The following is a 26,868-nucleotide window of genomic DNA, read 5'->3' on the forward strand; positions in this document are numbered from 1 at the left end:
ATATATATATTTACAGTTCCAAGTACTACGGCATTGTACTTAGAATGCGCAAAATTACTCTTTAATTACGACTAACATTAAGATTTCTAAGAACGTCGGAGAATCGGGAATGCGAATTTCGACCGTCGATCGAAGGAGCAATTCGGCTCCTTCATCCTTTGTCTATGTATGTAAATGTCGGCCTCGAATAGAGTCGTAGATTTTTTTGTTTCAATTTATAATAATCGATTATTTTCCATCAGTTGATCTAATGGAAACTTCAATATATTTCTATATAAATTAATGACATATATTTAATGTCTCCATCAATTTCAGAGTAAATTAGAAATCACAGAAAGTTTTATCCGAATTTCTCAAATATATGGAAAATATTATAGTAATTGCGATTTAGACAAGAAAACTCCAAAATTCTCCGATGTTAAATTACACTCTCGCGAGTAACAATCCGCACGAAGCGATTCGCGACTAACGATCGTTTAACCACGATGACGAGTATCATACATGACGCGTAACTGTCTATAAAGGAAAACGGAATAAAAGGCGAAATGATGAATGACAACTCACAATGACAACGACCACAAACTACCGGTATTGAACAACGGCGTCAACGGTCGTTCAATTCCCTACAACTATCAGCTTTAGAATTCGTATGCTTTACTTGTTCTTACCGTACTATCAATTACTTTTTATTGTAGTATTCTCGCGTGTTTCACCTTTCTCGTTACAAAATACAATATAATCTTATTCTCGGGACGAGATAACGCGAGATGCGTCGGCGACGCGAGTCCACCCGATCAGTGCCTCCTCCACTTTGGAAGGAGAACCGCGGAAAAGTTGCAGGAAACGATGACAAATAATTACACACGCCTGAATAAATATATTTACATCGCTTATATAGATAGAGGGAAAAGATCGAGAAGCACTGGACGCGAAAAAATCAAGTGTGTTTGGGGATACGAAGCGTTCGTAAAGACATTACTTATGGAAGTATAATTGATAATATCAGAAGAGAGATTATGTTATATATAGCTGATTAAATATAATATTTAGGATGTATCTCTATATAGAGAGCCTCTCACGTATATATAGTTGAGGCAAAATATAATTGCTCCGCGCTACCGACGCGCCATCGGCTCGTCCATCGCTCTTAAATATATATATATATATATATATTTAAGATATTTAAATATATATATATATATATATATATATATATATATATATATATTGTGCTCGTATAAACACGGGTACGTTTTTAAAATTACTTACTGGTTATATATTTCAAGTAAGATTACACCCTAGGTCTGTGTACGACGAACTACCTATGCGGTGATTACCTAATTAATTCACGTAATGCGAGCGGTTTACGACCCGCATTACAATACAAAACGTACGCTTGCGAAACGTGGCGTTTGCTCGAGCGAAGAATCATTCGCGCATGTAAGGATCGAATATACTATTGCAGTTTCTTATTCGCCCGGCTGCGTGTGTCGCGAAACTCTTGCAACCCTCAAGTGCCAGTAAATGTACCGCATCGCGCGGCAACAAAGTATGGAATTATTCGGAGGATATCGCGTTTGGTATAAAAAATGTTCTACGTTCAAAAAAGTGAAATGCTCGCTATATATCGGCGCTATTTCTTCGCGTAAACAGTGTGCGTAAAATACTGCTACGACATACAGCCGCGACACGATCGACGTTGCGATACAATGTTACGTTAAAAGCCGGTCGTATAATTCGGATTGACCAGTTTTCAATATTGGCTGCGTCTCGCATACTAGATTATAAATCTATAACGTATAGATTGAAAAAAAGATATTGATTAATTTCGCGTTTTAATTCACGTTCGGTTCCGAGCCCTACTCGAACGATACTTGACGCTTGCTCGCGCGCGTTTAGGCGAACGTTGGCGAAGATTCGGTTCTCGCTTTTCTCGTTCTCGAGGCGTTAAAATTACTTACAGTGTTACATCGTAAAGTCCATCCGATGTGTGTTAGGTTTACCCGATTAAGTAGTGGCAGCTTCATATTACGATTTACTTGAGCAGACTATGTAGGTGTGTGTAGGTCACCTGTGTGTATGTGTGTGTGGCGAATCTCGCGCCGGTCAACGCGTCCTTTATTTGGGAGACGCAGTTTTCTTAATAGATGGGAGTGCAGTTTTATTCAAACGACGACGCGTCGTTGTCTCGAGTCCTCCCGTTCTAAGGTTTCGTAACAAACGTCTATCGCCTTCCTTCTCAAGGAGCAATGATTCTCGTCTTTCTATCCACGAGATTATCTCTGCAAATCGATGACTTTCTATCTCATTCTTTCAGTTTTTTTTTCTTCTCTCAGAGGAACATAGCGTCCCATTCATCGTCAAAATCGCCGGTCATATACTTCCGGTTCATCCTTTGTAAGATCGGAGCCCTTTTGCCGTAATTTCATCGTTGAGGATAAGGAGCTGGAGCTTGCGGACTCTCCTAAAATTAGGACGGGGGGGAGGGGTCCGTGCTTCCGATCCTTAATCTTTCTCTACGGTGCAGGGCTCGGGCATGGACTACTGGGGCGGACATTTGACCACTGCCGTGGTCGCGAACTCGCTAAACTTTTTGTCGATGGGCACTCGATCGTCGTACAGAGTAGGCGCTTGCAAGATGATGCCCGCGGTGCCTACCAAGACGGCCAGGGTAAAAATCCAAAGAAACAATCGATCCAGAACCATCGCCACGTACTTCCAGTCCTCTTTTACCTGCAAGGAGCATCGATCGTGCCGATTCAATTCACTGTTATCTATTAACGATTAAGTGAAATAAAATATTTTGAGACCGTAGAGGGGAACTTAATCTATGTAATCCAAATACAATAAATGTCTCTTTTTCTATCCACATAATCGGCTATAGATTTTATAAAATATTATTAAGAGAAACAAATAAATAAAGATATCAATAAAATTTTTTTATTGAAAAAGCCGATCTTTTATATATTTTGTATTTATTTATTTTCATTTCCTTATTCGTATTTTATTCATTTGATTTATAATGGATTTATACCTTAGTCGAATCTTCGAGCATTTTGGTGTGCTCGGCGATGAAACGCACGCAGATGCAGGATCTGTGCACTTCCGGCGGACAGCGGGAATGCGAGAAGGCGGGCGGGCTTCGGAGTACGGGACTTTTGACTTCCTGTATGCCTCCGTCTCCGGAAACCGAGAGATCCTCGCATTCGGTATGCAATGGTAAAGGGGGACCGTGAATTAAGCAGCTACCTCCAAACCTCGCACCGTCTGTAAGACTAAAGTGAATAAAGGACGAATAATATTGTTGATATTACTCATGCCCATTAATGCACATATTTCTCCCAGTATTGTGCAGTATTTTTATTCAACATATTATAAGGACAATAATAATTTATAATTTAATCTGAAGATAATTCGTAAAAAAAGTTAATCTAAAAAAATTATCCTAAATTTAATGTAATTATACAATTCAATTATATTATTTATTATAATTATCCTCCCTCTTTAAATTTACAATTATAATTCTTTAGCAAAATATGTCAATGTTAGTCTGGAAAGCGTCTGTAAGAGAATATCAAGATCAAAGAGGTAATTACGAAGCGTTTCGTATTATCATAAATACCTGGAAGGCGAGAGGTCTTCCTTTGATGGAGGACGGCTGTGGAATCTCTTGGGTGTGAGGTGCTCCTCACTGTCTTCCTGAGTCGATGGATGGTAAGGATAATAGCAGGTTTTCTCTTTTCCCCTGACGGTCCTCATTAACACTCTACCGGAAGTGTACCTGTAAACGCGGACAATCGGGCGCGGAGAACTTTAATGCGGGTGTCGTATTCTAAAAGCGGCACGGTGAATGACTGACTGATGATCATTGTCGAGACTAGAATACAAGGCAAACTCGCGCGCCAAATATGTATATAACGTGAAATTTTTACGTAACAAAACTCTTGACTATTGATCTCTGTCGCTGGTGCAAATTTAGATGCTTTGAAAGTACTGCTCTGACTGTTTTCTTCGCGTACTTTTTAATCAGATTGAAGTCGACTTATTCTTTGTAAAAATATGACATTTCTTCCGAATATTTGTAATTTTTGATATTAAATATATTAATAAATAATTCTAAAAAAATTAAAATTTTTTAAAATAGATAAGATAAAAAGCGAAAAAAATTATTTTTAACAATCTTCAATTTTAAATTTCTTAAAGTAAGTGAAAAGTGAAGATATACATAAAATAATAAATTTCTCTTTATATCTTTGAACAATAAATACGTATTCTCCGATTATATTTGTGTGTGTATGTGCGATACCTGTTTGCTTCAAATTTATATTGAGGCCTTCTCATGACTAGAAGTCGCGGAAGAATGTGTATAAAAACCCTCTTCACCCAGGGTGCCATTTTGTGCGTCTGTGGTGAACGGAAGTGAACATTGAGAACGACCACCGTGACGCATATACTGAAATATATAAAGAGAGACATCGTTTAGTTGTTATAAACGTATGAAAAGTATGTTACTAAAAAATAAATACCAGCATATATATTATGTTATTACAAGTTATTTTATTATCTATAATATATACAATATATAAGCAATATTTTAAATAATAGGTAATCTGAAAATTATTGATTGCATAGAGTGTTACTAACAAAAAACAAATTCATTACGTATATCATAATGTAAATATTATTATAATTCCAAATATATAATTCCAATAATACAATTCTTGTATCCATTTTGCATAGTAACGTAACCAGAAACGGACTACGATCTAATTTTAATAGAACTCTAATTAAATTTTTAATAAGCATCGCTTTATTACGGTGGAGATTTTAATCCACAGTAAGCTAGAAAAGAAGTCTTCCTACGTACAGTACACGGGGTCGTATACGTAGTAGATTCGTACCACTGCAATTATAATCACACAAGCTCTTTATACACAATGGCTTTGTTATCTTAATAGTAATCGCAAATTTTTGCCGAAAAAAAAAATATCAAAGACATTTTTGAAGCAATAACATGTTAACTTGCGCTTTATATGATACTGTCACATAAAAAGTCGAGTGTGTTTTCACTTTTAATAGACTAGATTTTTCCAAGATGCCAGAATTTGGGAAAAAATGTTCGATTCATCCGCAAGCTCATCTTGTCGAACGAAGGCAAATTGCCGTAACGTATAACCAGAATTGGCATTGGAGGCAGAACGAAATGTAAATCTCACGAGATCATTCATAACGCAGATCCGTTCGACGATGGGGAAATCTGGCTGGCCGGTTGGATAAAGGACAGACCGCGATTTAAATTGGATCCATTTCCCTTTGACACGACTTGGAACCATTTATAGATTCGAACTACGTTGCCGCAGCGACGTGGATCCTCGATCTTCTCGTTCGCTTTTTATCATTTCTGGCGAGCTCGCGCGTTAGTCATTCTCGGGCAAAACGCGCCATAATGTTCGCGTATTAGACGTCCTCGAAACCATCTTCGCTCTAAATGTGTAATCTCGGACGAAAGACGTGATAAGAAAGGTATTTCCGGTAAAGTATCAAGATAAATTTTAACATTTTAATATAAATTATCATTTAAATGCTATATACATATTTTTTATGTTTTATATAAAAATTATTTATATATAAAACATTTAATTGATTATTACATTATATATTTATGTTCTTAGACTCAATTATTGAATCGATTTCAGCGCGCTATACATATATTAAACAAATAAGAAGAAGATGAAATAATGAAATTTCTTGTTATAATGATAAAGAGACTTTGTAAAGATAAATATGCAATCGTAAAAATGGTGAATGCTATGGAATTTGTCGTATTCTTGTCAGCGAAAATTTATAATGATGTCGAACTAAGAAGAACGAAATACTCCCTTTAAAATCTTGATAGAAAAAGGATTTGGCGTTATACAGGATGTGGCAGAGATTGTACTTTACGTGAACGATAAATTTCTTAAAAATTTCTTCGTAAACTTAAAATTCAATTTCTTCGATTTAGAAATTTGATTGAACGCTCCTCTTTTTTTACGATTTTTAAATTTTCCATTATGCATTGTGATGACGAAATTAGGATGTAAATAGATTCTAAGATTCTTTGCTCGTTTAAAATTGAATAATTAAAAAATAATAATTTGTTATTTATCTTCTCTTCGCGTAAATTTCCTCGCGTTGGTATTATGTCGCGATATTCTTTAAGTCCTCAATCAAGTCAGCTTAAAAGAGCTATCGGTATCAGAGCGGTATTTTTTTTCAATTTATATCTTCAACGTCCGGAATCACGAGAAGTGCGCAACATCCGAGTGAGACGTTGCATGTTTCGAGATTCGGCTCCACGAGTGGCTGGTGCCCACCCTTAGCGAACACCGCTACTGATTAATGTGTCACACCTACTGCGTCCCTGCAACGTTCAAAGCTATTAGGAGGTTTCCTCACACACGTATCCTCAGATTTATACATATACGGAAGGGCACGTGGCTTCCACTCAAACAACAACCCGCATGCTGTCGGCCCAATTCGCCAATTTGCTGACTCCCTCGTCTTCAAGGAGACTCATCGCTTCTCTCTTCGTTGCCCAAGTAGATCATCGATTTGCTCGGTATGCGTCTTAAGGCTGAGGCTACGTGCTTCGTAGAGACACGTTTAACATCCTCCACGTCAATAATGGTTAATACTCGAGATTCCCTTTCAAGTTTCCAAATCGGCTTCAAACGTTTCGATTTCATCCTCGCGCGTTTCTCTCGTAGCGTTTAATTTAATTTTTATTTATTCATTTTAAAATGCGCGTAAAAGTACTTTTCTTTAGAAAAGATATTGAATGCATAAGAGAATTTATTCTATAAAGCTTATATAAAATAATATTAAAATATTCTTTATTCTGCAGGATTTTTAATTCTCGGAGATTTGTATCTTTAATTAAGAGAAATGTTTATAATTCATGCAACAGAGCACATAAAAATTTCTACAAAAGCTACATCGTTGAAAAAGATTTCGCTTTTATCAATGCGCATTCATATTGTAAAACCAGAATCTTCCTTAATGAGAAGGTTGAATATCAAATATTTTCTTGAAAATAATTCACGACGGTCGCCGCGCATATTGTTACGCTTAACCGATTCTTCTTCCTTTTCTTTCTTCGATTTTTCTTTTTCTTTCAATGAAGACTGAATCCGCCTCAGAGATAAGTAATCTTCATCTCGCGCTCATCGCGGCTCGACTTGGCCGCGTAATCCAAAGAAATATTGCAAATTTGAGAGCTATCGGGGAGTAAAAAGCATTTCGCTGTTCCAAGGCACTCGTGGACGTGGAATGAATCGTGAGATCACAGGACGATCCTTTACTTCTCTACCAATTTTCTAAGAAAAAGACCATTAGATCTCGGATGCGCATAGTCTATTGCTCGCCAGTGTACATCTAACAATAAAAAGAAGAAGAAGAAATATGCTTCTTCATTCGCGTAACGTGCGCTGTGCGAGCTTACGCGTTTTTTTCTTACAAATGACACATTATTTAAAGCCAACCATTTACATTTCGCGCATTTAGGTTAAATATATTTCTTTCGAGTTAAAATAAAACGTATATAGAAAAGTTCTGACAATAAGGAAGCATATCTTAAGGAAGACGTACCCCACTTTTTACTACATTGCCTTTAGAAATTTAAATGGTCACCTGCTTTATGCATAAGGCTCTTCCAGCAAAGAAAATAATGTCGCGTGATTTTTTTGACAAAACGCAAGTACGGATATGAATCAGCCGAGTCACGCTCGAGAAACGACGTCATACAAATTTGCTTCATCATCGTCAGCCATCAGTCACGAAGAGAAGAATGTTACGCGAGATGGTAGCAAGGGTCCGGAAAAGCTTTACAAAAAATGTAGAGAGAGAGAGGGGATAAAGGGGATGCGCGAGAAATGCGAAGGTTTAGGAAAATGGATGAGATAGAAAAAGCGCGGCGGTTCAGAATAGCAAGAGCGACGACAATAATTGCGATACATCAAAATTATTGTATCATTATTTATACCATTATTTATATATTCCCAACAATCTGACAGGATAAAATAAAAAAACGGGCAAACGAGAAAAATTATTCTTTCTCCATAAGTAACTGTACGTTCTCAGGGGAACAACGAACGAGAATTGTTAACTGCGAAGCTATAATAGGCTCCAAAGCCAGGTCGAGCTAAGCAGGATGTAACCTACATCCGGATGATGCATTACCTCGGTACATTTTCGCGTTTTCTTCGTTGCTCTCTTTCTCTCTTCGCTCTTTCGGCGAATCGAAATATGTCTTCTCGGACCGTCCTCGTGGGCTTGACCTACTTCGCGTACTCTACGTACCGTTTTGCGACCGTTCATCTTCGAAGTGGCGACCGCATGAATCCTAATCACGTTCGAAAAAGTCCTTCACGTATCTCGAGCACGTAGACCGGCGAATGATCGGAAGAGGGTAACTCTATGGCGTCTCGCCTGATCGAACTGCAACCGTGAGTTTCCACTGCTCGTAACCGTGAGATGACTCTCAACAAAGTTTCCGGAAAAAAGGAAGAAGTAGAAGAAGATAGATAAGTTGTCGCGTATACTTTGTTTTTTTCCACTCGTTAACTTTGTTATATCCCGTCAGAAGATGCGAAAGAACGATTAAAGTTACCGCTATCGGGAGCGAACACCTTGAGACTCATAGTGCACTTTGTAAACTATATTGTTCGTTGTGTTTTAATGCAAGAAAAAGATGATCTCTTGAAACTTTGCTAGAGAGCACGAATTGTGGTGATAATATAGTAGAATATATATATGATATTATAATTTAAAATAATTTGTACGTCGTTTCTGCAGAAATAATTTCAGATTAATTAATGTTCGAATGACAAATATTTTTCAATTTTTATGTACGCATTAATTAAATTAACGTCTTTTAATAGTGTTTTTTTCAATTTACAAGATCTAATATTTAAAAGGAAAGAGCAATCTTTGCGACAGTAAACTCTGTGGATGTACAATATACATCTTGGAGATTATGTATATATTAGGAAAAAATTTATAATACACAGTATACATTTTTATAATGTTTATATTAATCCATTCAAGCGGGATTAACTTTCTGATACATCGCTGTAGCAGTTTCATTTAAACTGCACATTTAACATTTAAATTAAACTAAAGTTGCTAAGTACGACTTTGCTCTCTCTTATTAGCGGTATAAGCATGGTCTACACTACACAAAAGTTTAATTAAAAGTTTCGAAACATGCACAAGAGAGAACTGTCCGTTTTTGAATCGAACGCTTATTACATCGCGAAACTGCAATAAATTCTATTTCTGGATAGAATCTCAACTAGCGATGTAAGGAGTGCCCGTGTTTGCTGATGCTCGCATATCCGCTGTTATCCGCTGGCAAATATTGAATTCGCGAATGAAACGTAAACGTATTAATTCGGGTTAATGTATTCCGGTTGGTGTGGTTCCGAGGTCTTTAGCGGAATTATTTATCGATCGCCGCAACATCGTTGGAAATTGCCTTAGAGTTATAACTGAACACGTTACATCGCATATGTACAATTGAATATGTGAAAGAATGTATAAATTTCTAATTTCCAAGAAGATTTCTCAATATTATCTAATCATATTTACATGCTATTGATTATAAAAGATGTTTATGTGTATGCTATCGTATTATATCGTTATGCACATATATACGCGTAATTATTTTATTAAACATATCTCATTAAATCGTTTGGACAATATCTTTTCAATATATTTTAAAGAGAAATATATACAATAATCTGAATATCTTGAAATAATAAAATATGTGACTTTAAGGATCTTCTCTATTTAAAGGCAACAGTGTGTGAAGGAAACCTGGACAGTAAGAGCTTTGATACGCTCTGTAACAAGATCGCGCGGAAAATTCACGTTTGAAGGATCGCAAAAGTTGGGGTGATATTTCCCTCTCGCCGTTTAATGCGCCAATCGGCATCGTAATGGGCCCCGCGGCCAGGGTCCGAGTTCCGAACTTATTTAAAGTTCGCTGATACAATCCTATCGGTAATGCGAGCACGTACAAACTTTTTCATCCCCTTTCTTTTTGTCTCTTTTTTTTTTCGCGTCGTCTACGTCATTCGGCCGAGGTATCGACTTCCCTCTCATCCCTTTCGGTTATGTGTACGGCGTTTCTTCTAACATTTTTCACATCGATGGCAACTGAGTTCCGAACTTGTTCGGAATATTTTTTTCATTCCGGACTCTGGTCATATTGGAAGCCGCCGGACAATAACGTTTTTCAAGCCCGTCTCTCGCGAGGTAATAAATCCCATATGATCATCCATTGAATATTTAATAACGTGTCCTAGTGGTAACGTGTTCAAGCGCGTTATCGCAATGTCGATAAAGATCGCATAATCCCATTTAATGCCATGCAGTATTCTCATATAAAAAAATCGATGTACCGTTCGATTGCAAAATTTTATACGGTATAATATGATGTAAATGTTAAAGTAGAATATATTCCGATCGTCGGCAAAAAGATTATGCTTTATTAATTGTTTATAGTTAATAAAGAATTTGAGAAAATATTGTATGAGCAAGAAAATACATTCGTCGGTTAACATTAAGATACATGTTTCTTGTAAATGTGAGATTGTTAGAATTAGAGAGAAATATTGATAATTACAAAAATTCAATTGCAAAAAATATAGTTCGTTAATGAACAGTGTGCTGTACAGTGTAAGATCTATATATCTATCGTTATTCATGCGTATTTATCATAAATCTTCTTGTCAGTATCGAGTCAGTATCGAGAAAAGTGCTTCGTCGTTTTATTCACTCAATCACTGTAGCTGGCATCAAAGAAGAACGATGGTTCTTCTCGGAAAAGAAGGAAAGAGAAAGAGAGAGAACATATCATCTTTTATTCTTCATCTATTTGCTCTATCAATCCGCATTCGAATTTAATGTGTGTATCGATTGTCCGTTAGGTTGCAAAGAAATTTCACATGAATATATGCGTTCTTCGAATTTCCATCGGCAGATATTTTTATAATTTTTCGGGAACAATTTTTTGCGTCAAGCATCGCTATTGTTTTTCGGCATAGAATATTATTAATAATTTTATTTATCAGTTCTTCCAATTTTGGTAAGTATTCTCGTAAATTTTATACATATCAATATCGTAATTGTATTTCGTTACCGTTAACTACAATATTTATTCCGGAGTAAAATTTCCAAAACCAAATGTTCAAACAGTTTATATCCATTTTTCCTAAATCATTTTTCCATGTCGTCTTTAAATTATAATTAATATATATATATATATGTGTGTGTGTGTGTGTGTATAATTGTAATACACATTTAACATTTTCGTCCTTTTTTAAGACTTCGACACAGATTCTTTCTTTATGCTTGAACGTTTTTGTCAGCGAGTGTCGCTTTTAAGATCCTTGAAAGTGAATCGACATTTGCGCCTCTTTGCCTTTCCGTCGTATTTTGACATAAAGATGCTGTCGTACGGACGAAACTTTTAATAGAGAAGCTGACACGAACTGGAACATCGCTGCCGTTTACAAGCGTGACAAGTCGAAGAGAGCGGCACTCAAGGCGATGAAATTTACTTAGCGAGAGTAACGACATCACTGTCCACTCGGAAAAGGTACTCGACGAATAGGGATGCAAGATTCAAAAGCGGTGAAATGGAGCGAATCAGATGTTACAGAATAGAACGAAATACAAGAGAGAAAACTTTAAATTTAAATTGTGCATTCGATTCCAATTCATAACAATTAATATATACAAACAAATGTTCATTCAAAATAATTAATAAAACGGAATATTTGAGATAAGTTGTAAATAATTTAGCTTAAATTTTGAAAAATGTGTTTTCTTGTAATATAAACATATTTAAAATCGTAAATAAATATATAATAAAAGAGAACTTGCGCATTTTATTTCGCTCCCGTTATTTTACATACTATCGTTATTTCTTTCAGGCAATCAAGAGTCGTCTATTTAATGATTTTAATATTATTAGATTCTATTCACTGAGTTCTATAGGATGGAAAAAGTTATATTTTGCATCCGTTAATATATTAAGCAATAATATATCACATCATAAAATTAATGATATAAAGTTCGTCTTCCATCTCTCTTCTAACATGTACAATTTTACGACGCGTTGAAGGTTTTATAAAATAACGACGATATATACTCATGTATGAAACGAGGGAATACTTTACAAAAGAATCCTAGAGGAAAAGCTGAAATCTGTGTGTAAAAAAACTCATCAAATATGCATTTACGAGAGTTGATGGTCCGTTCTCGCTAAAGTGAGCGAGCTGTTTAATTTATTACGCAAAATAAATTTTGTCAATAAATCTCACTGTTTGCTTTAATCGCGCATAAAGTTTACAGTGACGTTAATATCCTCATGCTCGTAAATTTTCGTGCATATTTTAGCACTCGTTATCGCTCGCGTTAGCGAAAACAAGAAAATTTGCATCTTCTACTTTCAGAGTATCGTTATAGTCGGCTTTCGAATCGACACGCGTTAAAATATTGAGATCATACATCGATTCGTCAGAAGACGATCTGTCATAATCGCGCATGCAACACGAATGCAACGCCGTTGTATCGCATGGCGGATGCATTTTTCATCATGGCTATAAACTCCGACAAGTTACGCGATTTTATCTCGGAGCTTCCATTTACGAACATCCATTTGCATCTCACACACGTCTATAAAGAGCGCAAGCACGTATCTCATTGCCATCAATTAAGAAGTTTTATCAACGCTTTAGCATAGTATTTCGCAAGCAATATTTTGCAAATTACATCGCGAATAAAATCGTCAAGTTAAAATTTAGTTGTGTTAATCCTTTCGAGATAATTTCTCTTTTTATTATTCTATAAGAGAATCACCCTTTTTTTTTTTACAGAAATTAAAACTATTAATTGTAATTTTACGTTTCGTGAATTCATCTTTTCCTCTCTCCTGATTTCAGTTATTAAAAAATTGATAATAACATTTTTTTTCAATCCGCTTAATGTGTGTTTGCTAGATTGAAATTAATTGTTTGCTATTGTATATTGTGTTCAAAATGAATTTTCGTTAAGAGAAGATGAGTCTAGCTATTCTACATAAGTGTTAATGTTATCTTAGCAAGATAAATCAAGTGGAAGAGAGCGAGGTGACAGAATTCAGTCGGTTTGCCGGACTAATGCCATTATTGTCCACTTGGGCGAGTAGAAAAGCCCCGCGTAAGGAGAGACAAGTGATAACTCGCGCGAGTCGTCGACCCTAAAGCAAATCTCCATGATATTAATATTTGCGAGAATGTCTTGACATGATGAATTAGCAAGATAGTTGAGCTATGTTTACATGGCACGTATGTGCACTCTTCGACTATTTTTAATGTTATAATTAATTATTTTTGTGTGCACGATAGTGCTATGTTACGAGGTACATTAAATATGTATATACTTTTTCCGTATATTTTCTATATGTTTCAATATCAATGTCTATAGCGATATTTATTACAATTTTATCGAAGAATTATACACTGCATATATATATATGGTATACTCTTAATGTTATTGAAAACCATATAAAGTGGCTCAAGATTCAATTGTAGCAAAGTTGTCAATAATTTTATGAAAATCAATAAATTTTTATTTTTTATTTTAAGGAATGACCATAAGCCTTTTTTTATATTATTTTAATTTTTGCATTTAGCAAATGTCTTGTTTTTGCTTCAAATTGCCAATATATTTAACTTGTCATATGTTAAATAAAATTTGTAGAAAATATTTTACATGAATTTTATATATAAAATATGAATTTGCAAGACAATTATTTATTTATTATTTGTTATTATTTATTACTGAATTTTAGGTATCAACGAGTATCTAAAGGATTATTTATGCATTGCGTTAATAAATCGTTCAATTTTGCCCAATGAGAGATATTTACCATATTTGTATATTTATATTATTGTATATGTCATATCAAGAGGCAATAATAACAAGCGATAAAGTAAAATACTATAATATTAGTTAGTTTTATATTCCGGAGACTTGCGAAAACTTTATGCATCCAGAAAGAAGTGCGATGCGAGCATTTATTTCGAGCAAACTTTCTTAAGTAATAAAATACTTCTTCAGTTCCTTTGCGACGAAGCACTCGCATAATTTTCGTCGAGACTCGTATTAAGAAGCAGGAAGAAATTTAATGGCTCGATTTCCACTATATTAAATGCACATCTCATAAGTGTTCCCGATAAATAAATGCAACAAACATTTATTTCATTTCACATATAATTTTAAAAAACGTTTCATAAATTCTTTATTCCAGAATTACATCGCTCTATTTTTCAGTTTTAGATATTTTAATCTTTTCAGCAATAGTTCGATTATTTCATTTAGATTTATTACACAAAACTCACCAAGAACAAAGTACAATCTAAATATTTTCGATCACTGCATATTTTCGAATTTGATATAAAAAAAATATAACAATCTCTCTGTTTTAAAATATAATTTCTTTTTAACGCGTTCGTGTGTAAAAAAGTTAACATTTGTACAACTTTCGCAATAAACAATCTAATTCAAATATTATTATTTCATATTTCTACGTTCTGGTAGCGAGTCGGAGCACGTATATTGCGAAAGTACAACGCGCAGCCGCGCGTTTCGGAAAACTCGTATCTCACGTACTAACACAGTGACGCTTCTCCAAGCGCGGCAGGGTGGGATCATCCCTTACGAGTTTCGCTTATCGCGAAAAGGATTGCCGTGTCCTCTTGCGCACCACGATGGGACGCGAAGGGGTAGTACCAGTCAACCGCAATCCGAGATAAACCTCGATAGCGGGGTGCACGTAAGGATTTGTAACCATCTATATATAGCTGCACTCCGCACGGATTTTCGACGCTATCACTCGCTTCAAGCACTAAAGAACTTAGTCGATAGCGGGACGAATTGCCGGAAAGTTTCTCCGAAAAACAAAATCCGGCAGAGATCCAAGAGCTTTGTTACTGTTGGACGTTATGAGGAGTAATTGAGCTTCCATGATTAAATAAAATAATGATGCGATGATTGCGCAATAATGAAATTGATATTGTTAAATATCGATTTAGATACAGGTTATATTTTAATATTTTTTAATGATTATTGAAAGAAATTACTTTATAATAAATATTGTATAATAAATATTAGCTATATATCATTGTGAGAAAAATTACAGTATATTGTATTTTATATCAGATTATTTAAATTGTATAGTATAATTATATATAATGTATATGTGTTATACAAAGTAATGTTCAGAGCATTATATTTTAATTAGCATAAAATATATTTCCAAATACAATAAATCTTCTCTTCATCTTTATTCTCTTCGATCCGTGAAATCGATAAATACCTGCCTTATTTGGAACAGTGAGCATGAATTGAAGTAGGACATTATTTCTATAAATGTATAATAATTTCAAAAAACGCTTTAAACCATAAATTCATTACATGTTGAAAAAAAGCATTCTCGTTTCTATTTTCAATTTTCTCGTATAAAAATTGTTCGCTTGACTAGCAATTTAGATTGAAAGTAACTCATGCTAATAACATCTTCATACCTGACGAGGACAAAGGAATAAAAGTGATGTTCAGAGAGTTTAGTTCAAAATTTTTTCACTATCTTGGTACTTGCGATATTTCTTATCTATTCGCGCATAAGGTTAACACATTTTTTAAGAATATAGAATGTTTTAAAATAAAGATCTTTAAAGAGCGATTTATCTGTAGATTATACCAAATGATTCTTTTAAACCTTGAAAGATTTTTTTTAAACAAGATTAAAAATATAAATAGCTATTATATTTACGGTCATTTGACATTTCTCGATATTAAATACTTTTGTGCTTTAAATTATAATACAATTATCTTGTAAAATTTATATAAGAATAAAAATTTGTGATCATCGATAGCTTTCTAGATCTTACTTATTTTCAACATTATTTCTTCACAATTTATTTAATATTAAGAGTATTTTATCACATCATTAAATAAAGCCCATTTAAAGTTAACAAAATAAGATTTCATTAATCGATAAACATTTTTAATTTTTACTTTAAACTTTAAACGTAAGAATAAAATGACATCTGAATGTCGACAAAATTGCCATTTTCCATTTAAAGCATTTATCATTGGTTTCGATAACGCGTTTTACTTTTGTATGCAAAGATTGCAGAGCCTTCGAATTCGACACGCTGATGCAACTCGCATGCATTAAGATTCGTGGTGCACAGGATTTTGATGGATATCCTGGAGAGCAAGTAGGGCGCGTCTAGCATCGTTGCGTGTCACCAGGGATTTATGTCAATCTTTCATGCATCCGGCATTATCTTGACGTTAACGGAATATATCCGGTGTTATTAGCATCAAATCTTTTACGCGTCTCATAAACTCTTTCTCATTGTAAGAAATACATTTTCCAGATTGCATCCAAATATTACATTACACAGAATGTTACATGTGCATTACGTTCTGTTCGAATATACATAGGCTTGAAAAGAATGTTTGAAAAATTCTCTAAAAGAAAAAACTTGTATCTAAATTTCAAGGGAACAGCATTATAAGTCCACTTTTCAACAATTCCGCGACATTTCGTATATATCGCGACTTTAACCATTATGTCAATTTCAGTTTCCATTTTGCCCCTAAGACTGTGGAAAATATGACAATTCGCACATTCATGAAATCTTCTTCGTCGATTGACACGAATAATTTCGAAAGGCAAAATTCGCTCGAATGAGCGCGAAAGGCAACGTCGTCTGCCAATTTGGCTATAAGAAATAACGGTGAGATACATAATGAAACGCGGAATATAATAGAAAAGTTTTCGCGCGCATGCTTGACGTCTAGATGAGATTGTAAAGCTCGATTTTACGAGCTTTAAAGCCCGATCGGCTGTAATTATGGCCTCAATATGGATTCGCAGTTATTTTCCGACTGTAGTTTCGCGACACTTCAGTGCTGTTCTCATTTTTTTTTCAAGCTCTCTCTTTCCACCATTTTCCAAGCAAATTAAATTCGATAATTATTCGGTGCCTCCGTGAGAAATCCTCCCGTATATCATTTCCGTGCGCGAAAAATGGCTCTGTAGGATAGGTAAGACACGAAGATAGATAACACAGGCGAGAAATTCCTTATTCGCGAAGTTATTTAACGATAAGATTGCTTTTCGTTTTTAAAGGATTATAAGAAACGCGGTCGGGCGTCAATTAGAAACATTTGATTAATCTTATAATAAAATTTATGACATTATAAAGAAGTAAGTAGAATTAATGCTTATGCCTGGAATTCTTCTTCGTAGTAATTTTACCTTCATTTTTTCCTATCTAAATTAGCGCTTATCGCAATCTAGAAGCCCAATTTTTAATCAAAGTATTCAATCTACATTTGCAATCATAATTAAAGATCCGCGTTTTAAAAGATTTTTACTTATGATAAAAACTAGATAAATATTTAAATATATAATAAGGTCACAGGAAAAAGCTTCAACAAAATTCTTGAATACTTGAATAGAGAGACATAATTAAATTAGCTCGTTAGATCATTTGAATAATAATTATTTTAATATATACAGTCCAACGGTTTTTAAAAATATCTCTATTTATGGTATATCTCCGAGAGACTTGGTCAATCTGATTAGAAAATTCCATAGTATAAGAAGTGGCTCGGATATCTCGAGTTCGCTTTGCTCGTACTCGCTATTGTGAGTCCCTGAGGAATAATCTTTCTTGTCATAGAATAATATTTATATGCAGCCATCTTGGAACTTATATCTTACTTGATAAATGTTACTTAACTTTTCATAAATGTTACAATTATGAATAATATTTTACTCTCTCTTTTCGGTTTTCGGAATAATCAACGTATTTCAAATAATGTCATTCTTTTGAAATATCTGAATATATGTATATGTATTTGAATATATATAGCGAGCGCAAAGAAGGATATAATAATGATCTTAACTTTCTCCAAGAGAAATTTTATCAAGTGTATCTCCTTCTCGGTTTTGAGCGCGGATGCGTGACGCGATCGGCGTACTTAGGTGTAACCTTTATCTCCATTCGGGAATCGTGCTACGTTCAAATTGGATTCTGTTCCCGCAGGAGCAGCCGAGGTTCGCGGTCGGCAAACGGAAATCTCCTAGCGCTCTACCTCCGCCTTGCGCGACTACCGGCTGGAATTTCCAATTTAGCTGTCCGGAATAAGCAACCATATTTAGAACGGATCTCGCATTAAATCGGGAACATCTTGCCCGCTGCTTCTAGGCGAAACGGAGCGGCATCGATTTTCGGCTTTGGAGAACATCGCGCATCTATTATCGCTTTAAATTTTTCTAACGAGAAAATTCCGAGGGACGAAAAGTTCCTGACATTTGATACGAATTTCTTGAAGAAATGTCAAACACGATCGTCCGCCAATGCCGATGTTACAACGCGCGGAATTCAAATCCGTCACGTACCAATCGATATTCCATATTTCCGAAAAAATTTAATTCCGAAGATAGATTCCAGATATGTTCAATTTATGATAGAAGTATATTCTGCAACCGTTTCCGATAATTCCGGCTATGAGGGCTTAACCTCGCGATGACGAATGTATCGCTACGACTCGCGGATACGTATCCACAGAGCTATGTCAGATTTGTAGAAGAATCACGAGAATTCTTTCTACCCTTCCATCGAAACTTCACGTTTTACGACTAGCGAAACGAGTTTTTCTCGGAAGTGCTGATATTGCGGGCGTTCTTTATATGAGACACAATCGCCGCAGACAATAGCGAAGTCTCACTTCTGTTCTTTACTTGAGCATATTTCTTATTCTTCTTCTTTTGCTTTCTTCCCCTCTTCTTTTGCTCGATTGGCTTTCGCACCGATTCCGGTTTACAGCGATCAATAAGAAACGCTGTTTTTGTGAAATCGTTATATCTTTACGAAAGACGGACGAAAGTCAATCGAGAAAATTTCGTAAAGTTTTCTTTTGAATCGAAAATATTCATAACTTGTCGACGAAATTTTTGTAAAAGCTGATGCGCGCGAGCACGGTGAATATAAATAAAATTCTCTACGAGCAAATTCCGAATATATTTCTTTCCGTCTCATAAGTCTATGATTTACGCGGGACTGATCTTCTGGAGCGTGTTACGTAACGCGGATGGCGGGATGAAAAGCGGCTTGTGTCAATTAATCTAAAGTGTTTGTCGACGTAACGTCCATCATATATTTTTCCGAATCCGTTTTACGAATAAAAAATCGCCACGACCCCCTCGACGGATTTGTTAATAACGAACGAACGAATAGCAAGGCGACGAAATCGTTATACTTTGTCAGCTCTAAAATCTTAGGTCGAGATATAGGGACGGCGGGCCACTTGGGTTTGGACCGGGTCCAGGACGACTAGAACGATCGCTGTTGCCGCTACCGCCTTTTCTTTCCGCACCATAAAGCGAATGTCGCGCTTTGCCGCTTTTCTCTAAACCGTGGTCCTCACAAGGGAGCGCTAGATCTTTTATGGTATTATTGCCGCTCCGTGATTTTCCGTCTTTTCCGAAATCGTTCTTTTCCGTTCGCACGAATGCCTTGGTAGACAACAACGCGAAAATTTCCAGATGATTTTCAGTGCATGAAAATTTAATTAATTTAAACAAGTAGAGAGAAAGAGAGAGAGAGAGAGAGAGAGAGAGAGAGAGAGAGAGAGAGTATATAATATAATCTTTAAAAAAATTTTTAAGTTATCAATTAACAGCGTAATATTTGAGCGATATTTTAGTTTTCTAGCTTTCTTAAATATTTTGACTTTATTTGATTATTGTGTCGATCGATTTAACATCTTTTACGATAAATTAACCAACGCAATATTCTATGAGACTAATATTCGATTTTCTCAAAGAATTTTATATCAATTTCTATATTGCCATTTTAGAAGCATATGCGAGTCTAATGAAAGCGTATAACAATCGCAGGATTCTTTAATATATAAAGGAAAAAAAGCGAGAACGTCGCACTGACTTATCGCCACATAGCGCAGGTATAGTTCGTTTTTCATCATTTTGCTCTTTAATCCTGTCTCTTTAGGTTGGCTGGTTCGAAAAAACAGAGCTGAGAACATATCACGCCGTGGTGGCACGTAAAAATGGCGAGGTAGATAGACCGGCTCGTTTGTTAAATGTCGCTGGTACGAAGCCGGCAAATGCCGTCATTAATATTGAAACGAGGTCCCTTTGAAAAGGGTTCCACGAGCGCGCGCGCGCGTGCTAGCTGCTTCAAGCACTTTCAAAAGGGTGTGAATACACACATTCTTGAAATTGATGCGCCGAAATGTCGACGACCGATTGACCGATATATACGACAGGTATTCGGAAATAACGCGAAAGTAGTATAGAAATATAAGAATTCCTCATCTATTTGTATTAAATTATATAGAAGCTTTTGATTTTTAATTTGTAAATTAAACTACATAACTAAATTTGTAAATTAATAAATTAATATATATATATATAAATATTCGCGCTGCCAAATGGTATCTTTCCCTAATCGTAATTCATACTTTTAGAGATCGAGTATATAACCGATACTCTCTATCACAGATAAAGATCTAAGAAGTGCAGGATTTGGCGTTAAATGTTTCACGTTGGGGAAAAATGGAACGAACGCATTGTGGAGAGGAAACAGCTGCGAACGATGCTTCTACGAGTTGTTACGAGAATTAGCGTCCATTTCGAGAAAGCGGACACGAGAAAGCGCGATTCCAACCCTCGTCGTCATTTTTCCGTTTTTTGCCTTCCTGTAAAGGCGATTGTCGTCGTATCCTCTTTTTACGATCTTCCGTACGGGGGCTATATTAATTACGAAAACGTTGCTGTCGTAAACACGTACTGATAAATCGCCGCCGAAGCGTTAATCGATAACGTTGATAGCGTAATAACACGACAAGCAAGAAAATGTGAGCGAAATAGGACAACGGAAACTGTTTTTTTTTTCTACGATCAAAAATTGTTTTTCTACTGTGTTTATTTTGTCACAATCACGAACGCAATTTCTTGTCTTAACTGCGTTAGGCGATGAGCTAATTTCGCGAGCGTGTTGTATTATACGAGGCTAATTTTTTGTTAAAGCTCTTCGTCTTTTCTATTGCCATTGTGAATCGTGTCGGAGCACTTACCTTATCGAGACGAGTATCATGGCGAATATCAGGTACTTTCCAAGCAACGGCACAACCAAGGATGTAGGCGGAATGATCTCAACGACCAACAGGAAGAACACGTGGAGACTGATGAGAATCGAGATAGAGAGCGTTACCTGGAATTGCAAAATATTCATTGAAATTTTTTATAAAAAATATAGTAAAAATATTAAAAACGTGTTTGCTTTGAAATAATCAGATTTATTTATTATATTAGCGATAGAAAAAAAAAAACATTACAAAATCTTCAATTATTTGCATTTTCTATATTCACACAATTCTCCTTCATAATATATAAACCTCTAAAAAGCTTTTTAGAATTTTTATACATTTGCATAGAATTTATGTGTGGTATAAATTACAAATAAGTATTTTTGTGTAATATAATGCTATCTTGCATTTATTTTTTAATTTAATATCAATGTATCCTCGGTCTATAATAAAAATAAAAAATATGTATATACATACATAATAAAATATATGGCGCAATACTAATTAATATACTAATGAATTTATCTTCTAGTCCGTATCATGTTATCACGTACAAAAAAAAGTATTTCATTATTTCGACCATGTTATCTTAAATGAAGAAAATAAGAAGGCAAGGAAGTAGGGAGTCCAAAGACACATGCTACTTTTCCTTCAGAATGTGTCCCTTGACAGGCGACAAATTCTAGGCCTATTTGAAAGAGTAAAAGGTAAAAGGTCGCGAAATAGTGAAGCAGAAGATTCGTATTTATGATTCGCGTAAAGAATGTACGAAGGAGCAAGAGTCAGAAGGATAAACGGGGTTGGGATGGCACCGTGGGATGAAAGTTGCTCGTTGACAAAATTTATATTTATCTGTGATCCATTCATTCTAATAAAACTTGTAAACAAAGAACATCAAGTACATATAACACGTTTAGGAGTCTTATCGCATATTGATGATAAAAACAAACGAGTACAAGACGATTAGAAAAGCGAGCTATAAGATGAGATAATTTTACATTTTAATATTCAATTTGACTATTTATTTAAAATGAGTAAAAATAATCCTACCAAAGTACTATATATAATAATAATATTAAACAATATTTTCTTGTTAGTAAATGAATAAATCAATATTACAGTAATTTATTTTGACATTATAGGATATAAACAGTGTCACTATCCTTTAATAATTTTCGTTTGTATTGAATTGTTTATCATATATTTTCTTTCTCTAATGTTAATCCACCGATATTACATAAAAAAAAATCAAAAAAGAATGCAGTAAAACGTTATGAAATTTTTTCGTAAAGCTTGATTATTTGCAAGGCGGTCGCGCGTATAAACATGCAAATGTCAGACAGGATTAAATCTAGTATAACATATGTTAAAAGCTTTTCGTAAGGAATTCATTGTGTGCAAGTAGAAGTTAACCAAGTTAACGATTATTTAAAGTCTTCTTCTGTGAAACGGTTCCCCTGTGTCCGAAAGTTTTATTATATTCTTTTATATTGGGCATATTACGGGTTCAAGTTTAAGTTGTAAAGTCAAATATGTACTTTCCTAACTACAGTAATTTTTCCGACGTAAAATAAAATTTTAAACAAAGTATAGTAAATAAATACAGTAATAAAAAGAAAGATTTTCTAATAAAAGGATTTTTTTCTTTAAAAGTAATGAAATTATTAGTAAATGAAATTACAAAAATATTTCTGATATATTTCTCTTTTTATTATCCTATTAATTTTATCTCTGTTTATTATTCTAAGTTTACTATAAAATACATTTTGAATTTATATAAGAATTAGCATAAAATTATTTTACAGTGTTTAAGGTTGTATCATAAAATAAAAATTAATCGGCTATTACATTTTTCTCCGAGTGGAAAGGTAAAAAGTCAGATTTTTTAATGTAAATTTTGTCGATATCGTGATCATGTAACTTTTTTTTTTGAGATAATACAATGAAATTTGATCGAACAAAACCCCGTGAAATTTGAAACGATGAAAAGCAGCAAATGAAAGAGTGGTTTGACTATTATGTGATCGATTTTCTCTTTTCCCGATACTCGATATTTTTATATACATTAAACTTAAAAAATATCTATTAATAACACAAATCGAGATATAAAAATTATATCTTCATTAGATTTAGTGACGAGTTTAATTAAAAGTTTCTATCTGTGTAACATTGACATCCTTTGCAAAGACAAAAATTACAGAATAAAATCGATTTGATATCACATAAGTTCTTTGATTCATTTCTGCAAACTTTCACAAGTCGAAGATCGTTTATCTGTCAATAATATCTGTTACAGAATTATGGCCTGTAAGCTTCAGTGAAATAATTTCCAATAAAATCTCCGCCGAAAATTATTTACGGACATATAAACATATAATTCTTGGTCCCAGTTTTTTTTTTTTAAATTGAATACAACTGTATCGTAGATAAAGATAACGTGGCTTTTCAATGATGCTTTGCGGCGTTTCAGGATTAATTATTTACAGCAACGGCTAATCGTTACATAAAACCGTCCATTGATGATGCGTCATGTCAATCAGCGATAATAATGTTTATGTCTCTCGTTCGAAAATTTTACTGTCGGATGTATTATAATATTTCTTCCAAACAATTTCCAATTTTACTACAGCTATTTTCGCTATATAATGTATATTGATGTGTTTTATTTAAGTTTCAATTCGTAGCAAAATTTTGAACACTTACGATTTATTTTATGATGTCTGTGTGCGTGATTAACTATTATGTTCATTGCGTATATTTTTTTTACTTTACATTTGCCATTTGATAATTTTTATATGATAAAAAGATTTGTTTGCTTCTTTATTTTTGATAATAAATATCTAGATAATGTTTTTTGATCAATAGAATTATTTGATAGATTGGTATAATCAAATACAATGTTTCAATAATATTTATAATCGTTAATCTCTTTTATGGTAATCTCTCTTATGTCTTGAATATAAAACGCATCGTTTATTTATTGCGCATTTTCTGCCGGTTACATGGGAGTTTGCCGCATTCACCGAGTAATAAAAACCAGTTTATATATATATATATATTTTTTTTTACGATCATCGACGATGGCTCTTATCGAGAATCGGCTCTTATTGCGAATTGAACGCAACGCGAGCGAACGCTTCATTTTTACTGCGGTTTCACCATTTGCAATAGCGTCTCGTAGCAATTAATTTAAAGGATCGGCCACTGGATCGCCATCGCTATCGGGCTACTGCCGTATCGTCAGCTCCGACGGCTTTCATCGATGCATTCGGATCGATAGAGCACCCGGTTACTCTTTCCATCCGACCGCGCCTTTAATTATTGTCGACTACTCTTCACCTGGCATTTGCACGCGTATCTTGTTGTTGTTTCTATACAAAATGTTTGAGCAAATATTTCTAAATCGATTCTGCATGATATACTATAATTATTGTGCATACCACGAGAGAATATATATAGACAATCGATTTTCCTAAAATAATTCTTCCTTTTATAAAATATCTCATCTAATCTATCTATAGCTACTTTTATATATCGCTTTAAGATTTGTATTGCTATTATTACATTTATCACGTTGATTATTCGTTTACAAGGTCTCAGACTTTATCAAACTCTAAAAATATATTCTAAATTATATAGAAATAAAATCACGGATTTGTCACGAAAATTCGCTTTTGAAGGGAACATTCGATGTAATTCTGCTGCGGATAAAGAGATAATTTAGATATTCATTGAGCTATTAAATTGGTTGTAGCACCATGTGTGATTAACAGTATAGTTAGGTAAACTGTGAACCAATATTCAGAAGCTGGTATCTTATCATGGCATAGTCTGCTCGTTGCAGTAAATTCGAGCAAGAGCCGTGTATGCAAGTACGTTGACGTACTCGCATTAACGTAATACGCTGTTGTGTACGCTTGATCGTACAGTACCTACAATGTGCATGCACGATACCGGAAGTATCGGGAACTCCATGTTTGCGTACGGTTGCGTACGGATATCGACGATACGTCCAGGAAAATGTGATATTATTCATTTTGGTATGTAAAATAAAATTTCAAACAAATTCCCCCGTAAAGCGGATGATAAAATGTTATAAAAATATTTTAATTACAATACATCAAATTCTGACGACGGTTATCGTAACCGTTTTACAAATTACAGGGAATTAAGAGATCATTATTTATTGTACATTTGCATATTTTCAGTAATAAATATACATATAATAACATTCAACGTATGCTACGTATAATATTTTCAATTCATTCTATATCCATATTTTCAGTTTGATTTAAAGCGATTGTTTTAATTATCGTGAGTGTTGTCAATGTTAAGAGATTATGATTTTACGTATTAGAAAATATTTACAATATTAAAGATAATAAAATCAAGAATCAATTATACAATATAACAAGTCCGAATTTAATGTACAAAGAAATCTCGCGTAAACAGGCAATTGTTAAACGTCGAAGAAGTGTCGCCCGAATATCTGCGATTATTCGCAAGGCTCGATTCATTTAATTACAGCGATTAGTTTAATCGATCAAATGGCAATTAGGAATTCTCCCGAGACCGCCAGATACTTCGAAAATCGCTAGTCCCAACGGCGAGATGTCAAAAGACATTTAACTTCCCGATTCGGTAATGCCGTACTCTCGAATCTGGCGTGCTTTCGAAAAGGCTGCTGTCATCGAGCGGAAATAGTCGCGATCACAAGAATATCTAAATCAGTATTTTAGCTAACCAGTATCGCTTCCGCTACAATTTCGAATAGAGATATTTTAATAGAAATGATTTTTTTTTTTTACAAATATTTGATTCTCCAATAAATTAGTTATTTTTGAAAAAAACATTATTCCAGATTTTTTATAAAAAAAAAGGAAAATATAAAATATAAGACAGACTATATAATATAAAAGATAGATTAATATAAAAATGTATTATATAAAGACATATCATTTCATTTTATTACTTGGATCAATTATTTAAATAGAATTCCGTATACATATAAATATGCGTTTGTATATATATATTTATATAAAAAAAAAAAATATATATATTATCTACAATTAACGAGAAAACTAATTTTCGATCATTTTTCATTAAAGCTTTTTCTAAAATGAGCAAGTCCATTACCTAAAGTAATTAATTGAATAATCTGATCTATTATATAGATTCTACTTTATAAGTTAATGTGTTTAAAAACAGAGATTAGTGACGTAAAAATTTAATATTGAAAAAAAATATGTACCCTGTAATTTCTCTCGCGCAATTTAAGAGAGAAAGTCACCGATTTATTTTCGGCTGATAAAGGCGATCGATTTTCTTAAAGGCGCTCGATATTTGTTTAATTAACGTAAATTTTGTCAGACCGCAATGAAATTGCGCTCACCTATATGCGCAAACTGTCGAATTACTCTCGAACGTGTATGAGAGGACACGATAGAATGGCATAAGGCAAATATGATTATATTGTCCGCGAGACCGCGCGCTTCGCTTCATCTCTCTCCCTCTGCTTATATGATATAATAATATCCTGGGGGTACCCGTCATCAATTTTCCCAACGTTATACTCGATTTTCCTCACATCAGTCAAATAATAATAACCTTTGAGCAACATCTTCATGGAACATTTCAGATTGC

At 34.3% G+C, this 26,868-nt stretch overlaps 1 protein-coding gene across 3 annotated transcripts in view; it reads right to left on the reverse strand.

The window, feature by feature from the left end:
* Positions 1–1,204: 1,204 nt before the first annotated feature.
* The window catches only part of Nachralpha4 (nicotinic acetylcholine receptor alpha4), a 145,639-nt gene continuing 119,975 nt past the window's right edge, over positions 1,205–26,868 (reverse strand). For 2 of the 3 annotated variants that reach the window (XM_070309245.1, XM_070309246.1), the window contains exons 8-12: positions 21,214–21,350; positions 4,307–4,453; positions 3,623–3,781; positions 3,035–3,275; positions 1,205–2,733 (exon numbers count right to left, since the gene is read on the reverse strand). In XM_070309245.1, coding sequence (XP_070165346.1) covers positions 2,542–2,733; positions 3,035–3,275; positions 3,623–3,781; positions 4,307–4,453; positions 21,214–21,350 — 876 coding nt within the window. In that variant the 3' untranslated portion in view covers positions 1,205–2,541. Of the gene's footprint in view, positions 2,734–3,034; positions 3,276–3,622; positions 3,782–4,306; positions 4,454–21,213; positions 21,351–26,868 lie in introns of those variants that run through there. The other variant, XM_070309247.1, reaches the window with a different exon arrangement.

This window comes from Polyergus mexicanus, unplaced genomic scaffold, assembly GCF_030449975.1.
Source record: "Polyergus mexicanus isolate NDT 795.1 unplaced genomic scaffold, iyPolMexi1.0 SCAF_16, whole genome shotgun sequence".
NCBI classification, from domain to species: Eukaryota; Metazoa; Arthropoda; class Insecta; order Hymenoptera; family Formicidae; genus Polyergus; species Polyergus mexicanus.